General features: G+C 37.7%; 1 protein-coding gene across 1 annotated transcript in view; it reads right to left on the reverse strand.

Moving 5' to 3' along the window:
- Positions 1-1,776: 1,776 nt before the first annotated feature.
- The window catches only part of LOC107707328 (potassium channel subfamily K member 2-like), a 22,069-nt gene continuing 19,651 nt past the window's right edge, over positions 1,777-4,194 (reverse strand). Inside the window, exons 4-6 of the mRNA XM_016511319.1 lie at positions 3,276-3,498; positions 3,058-3,197; positions 1,777-2,168 (exon numbers count right to left, since the gene is read on the reverse strand). Of these exons, the coding sequence (XP_016366805.1) occupies positions 1,845-2,168; positions 3,058-3,197; positions 3,276-3,498 (687 nt within the window). The 3' untranslated portion in view covers positions 1,777-1,844. The remainder of the gene's footprint in view (positions 2,169-3,057; positions 3,198-3,275; positions 3,499-4,194) is intronic.

Below are 4,194 nucleotides of genomic sequence, written 5' to 3' on the forward strand. Positions count from 1 at the left end.
TATATCAGCACCAGGAAAATTAAATTTTGTATCCTACTTCATTTTCAATGCAATCCATTGCAATGCACAGTAAAGTTGATTTTGTAAGGGCTATTTTAGAACACCACAACAATTCTATGAATAATGTTAGAAGGTTAAAAAGAGAGCAGGTTAAATCCAGGTGGAATCAAACGTTTATGCTCTTCTCCCATTCACTTAAATCTGATGCCATGCATCATCGTTTTGGGTCCGAACGGTGCTTCAAATCCTGAAAGCAAACAATAAATGGTAAAAATCATGATCCTAACCTTTATCTCCATCCCAAAATCTCAAATGGCTAAACAGTGATTAATGTTTTGTGAATTGTTAAAATGCACGAATGAAAGTGCCATTCGTGCTCATAAGTGCCATGAGTCCAGAGACTGTGGTGTACACTGTGAATTTTTAAAAGCATAAACGGCTGTTGAGAGTATTCTCACTTGAAATGGAGTAGAGGCTTGGCCCCAGAAACAGTATTTGATATGCCATGACGTAAGCGAATAGCAAGGACACAGTAAAATGTGCCTGGAGTAGTCATGCAGCAGACCAAAAATGGGAATCGCTCAAACTGAAGCTGGACTGCCACAACAAATACTTAGTGTTAAAAGCTTTGTTGATTATATTTGGAGCAATGTGACTTTGCTCTGCGAATATGTTACATGAAGAATACTTTTATACCTGAACCTGGCTCCACAATGACCCCCTACACTTGAGCACCCTGTGCTCAGATACTTTTGCTGCCTTCAAGTCAAGACTTCAGACCTCAAGTCACAAATCAACACATCCAAATTTTCTGCTTTAGCCCAAAAAGCTTATCAGTCAGTTTTGACTGATGTAATTTTTAATTTTGGTGACTTTTTATAGATAAACAAAAAAACAACAACTGGCCTTCATTTGATGAGTGGTCATAAAAAAGGCACACATTGGCTGTTAGTGGTCAAAGATGGCAAATCATAGGAAATCAATGGGAAGGACTGTAACAGATACATTTTTTAAATATGTTGAGTAAAATCTATATATCATCAACACTGTTGAACAAACACACACAAATGAAGGGGTGAGACCATAAAACATTCAAAAGAGTGCTATGGTTGGTTTTGGCAATATATGCATTAAGTCAAGTCAAATTTGTGTACTCTATAGTGTTTTTCACATTTCAAAGCAGCTAATAATAAAACAGACAGCAGCCAATGTGTGACCCTTTTTTCATTGGAGGGTTAAAACTATCCTTAAAGAAATCCCTCACTGGTAATTAAGACAATGTGGTGATGTTCATGTGCAGTCATCTCATAAATATGATCATTTTTACATGACTGACTGCAGGACTACTATAGTTACTTTCACCTACCTGTTGACTGTGTCTCTTCTGGTTGTGACTTCATTATGCTGGCAGAACCAAAAGTCAGGCTTTGTAGACATTGTCTCATAGTGTGGTAGACACTCAGGAAGAAATATACCTCAAGCGAGCTCTCCGTTAGCATTCATTTCAATTGCAGGTGCTCAGCTGTTCATATTAGCCTATTCCTGCAGCAGAAAGACTGTCATGCCTTGTAGAGCCTTGCCACAGAAAACTTGTGAAACATCTACAGTATATTAATCTGTAATCCCATAAATTAAAATAACGTTATATGTTGCCAAAAAAAAATTATAATTAGAATACATGGCTACTTTTGCGTGGCCGTCAATAGAAATCAATGATTTTTGTCAACATTAAAAGTTAGGATATAAATTATTTTTATATAAAAATGTTGTGTCTTTTCTTTGCATCCTCTTTTTTATACATCTTATCTTTCCACAGTTTATCTGTGAACACCTTTAATTCCAACTCATTGTGTTTGTATTTTAGTGATATCCCGATGGTCAGCGTAATCCGGGATAAGACCGTTGAGGAATAAGCTTCCGTTTCGAACAAATGTGTAGGGATACGCCTCTCTCTCATCTCCAAGGTTAACTGAATGTGCACGTTTTCCTGGTGTCATCTGCTGATTGACAGGTGGGCTGAGGTTTATTTCAGCTGACATTTTGCGCTTGATCGATGCAGCACGCTGGAATTTGTCATAAATGTCGACACTCAATCGTCGACGTGTCTCTTTAAACTCAGCGGACACATTAGCAGTCCATTCGGCGGCATGAGCTCGAAATTCTCCTACCTACAGAATGCCAAAAAGAAATAGATTGACATTACAAAAAATAAACATGTTGGGGTTAGTGATCCAAATATTCTGTCGTTATTTACTCATCTCATGCTGTTCCAAACAGTATGTGCTGGGAAACTTAGGCATTATTGTGTAAGGGAAATTTTTTAAGTAACTTTGTCTGAAGGAACTTTATGTAGCTCTTTTTCCATATAATGACACTTGATTGCAAACACACCACGTGCTCCAAAAAGGACAAAAAAAAACAACTTAATAGTGGTCTATGCGACTCATGTGCCAAGTCTTCTGAAAGCATATGGTAGTTTTTGTGTGATAAATGGTTTAAAAGAAAATTCAATCATTATTTGCAACTACAAATGTTAAAATGGCAAATGTAGACCAATAGCACCAACCTGAAACCAAATGCGTTGGTTCTCACGTCTAAATGAAACACAGTATTTCAGTTCAAATTTGTGCAAAGAAGAATGACATTTGGGAGCTGGATGAGAGGGAAATTTTAGGAGTGAAAAATGACATATCTTAGTCTGTTCTTTACACAAAGATATCATAATATAACTTTAGAATACAAAGAATATATAAATTTGGATGGATATGGATTTTAATGATACTACTTTGGCCCTGTCGTTTTTCTCTATTTAGCGCTTGACAGAGACTGCATGACCATCTGCCATTGGAAAAAAATGAAAATACAGCAAATTGGTTTGGAGCAACATGGTGTTGAATTATGAAATAGGGAACCAAAAAAAAAAAAAAACTTATTTCTGGGTAAACTATCACTAGGTTCTGTTTTAATTTCATGTTGGCTTTAAAGCCTTGCATACATGTGTGAGTGCAGCTGTTGTTTAAAAAATTGCATAATTTATTGCATCACATGAGAACATACCTCCTCTTTTGTTTTCTTGGATATGACACGAAACCAATCTCCAATCATACTGAGAACAGCAGCGAAGTACGCTAAACCAATCAGGATCCAGAACCACACCAGGGGCTTGTAGTAGTCTAGGTACTCCAACTCAGAACCACCTGAACAAACAAGACATGATGCTATAATCCATTTTGCAAATCACCTCGCACATACATGTGTGTCCCATTTACGCTCACCACTGTTCTCTTCATGCTGGCGTCGCTCACCCTCGCCCGCAACAAAATCTCCAAAGCCAATGGTTGTCAAAGTAATGACGACAAAGTAGATGGACTCCAGTGCACTCCAGCCCTCAATGTGTTTGAATATGATGGCCGGCAGGGCGACGAAGAGGAGACAACCAAACAAAATGAAAAGCACAGTAGAAATCACACGGATCTTGGTTTGACTCACATTCCACTTCTGAGCAGAGAAAAAAGGATGGATGGAAAGATGGAGGTGTCCACAGATGGATGGAAGGACGGATGAATAAATTATGTAAATTTGCAGAATCCAGTGAATATACTTATACAAACTGGTACATTTTCTGAAAAAATAATTGAAGAAATAAAATGGGAGCGGTGTTTGCTTTGACAACACTCTGTGCCAGGATGTTGGAGTTAATGCAGTGCCACAAATCAAAAGAGCTTATGCTCCTTCCAGCCAAGTTAAGCTCTAGCCCTAATTACACTGCAAGTCTTAATGCACAGATCCGATCTTTTGACCATATCCGATTTTTTGGCACGTCTGTTTACATTCACTTTAGACACGACTGGTATCCGATATCCGTGTTTACATTAATTCCCACCCAAAAGGATTGTCTGCAGTGATCGCTTTACTATGCACATGGTAGACCCTCGGGTTTTAAATGGCCGTGCTATTAAAATATTTATATAATTCACGTCGAATGGCCATTATTATTTGCCAGCATGGACAACGGCTGTCATGGATGTTTTGCAGCACAAAATCTGACTGAACGGATAAAGACCGGAAAATAACGGTAATTTTAATTTGTTAGACTATTTTATCTACAGCTCGTTAGAGGTAGAATTCTTTAGTGAAATAAAGATGATATTTATTGAAATGAATTCGAATTAAGGAGAGAGAGAGAGAGAGAGA

The sequence above is a fragment of the Sinocyclocheilus rhinocerous genome, unplaced genomic scaffold (assembly GCF_001515625.1).
Source record: "Sinocyclocheilus rhinocerous isolate Xijiao unplaced genomic scaffold, SAMN03320098_v1.1 scaffold1677, whole genome shotgun sequence".
In the NCBI taxonomy this organism is placed as follows: Eukaryota; Metazoa; Chordata; class Actinopteri; order Cypriniformes; family Cyprinidae; genus Sinocyclocheilus; species Sinocyclocheilus rhinocerous.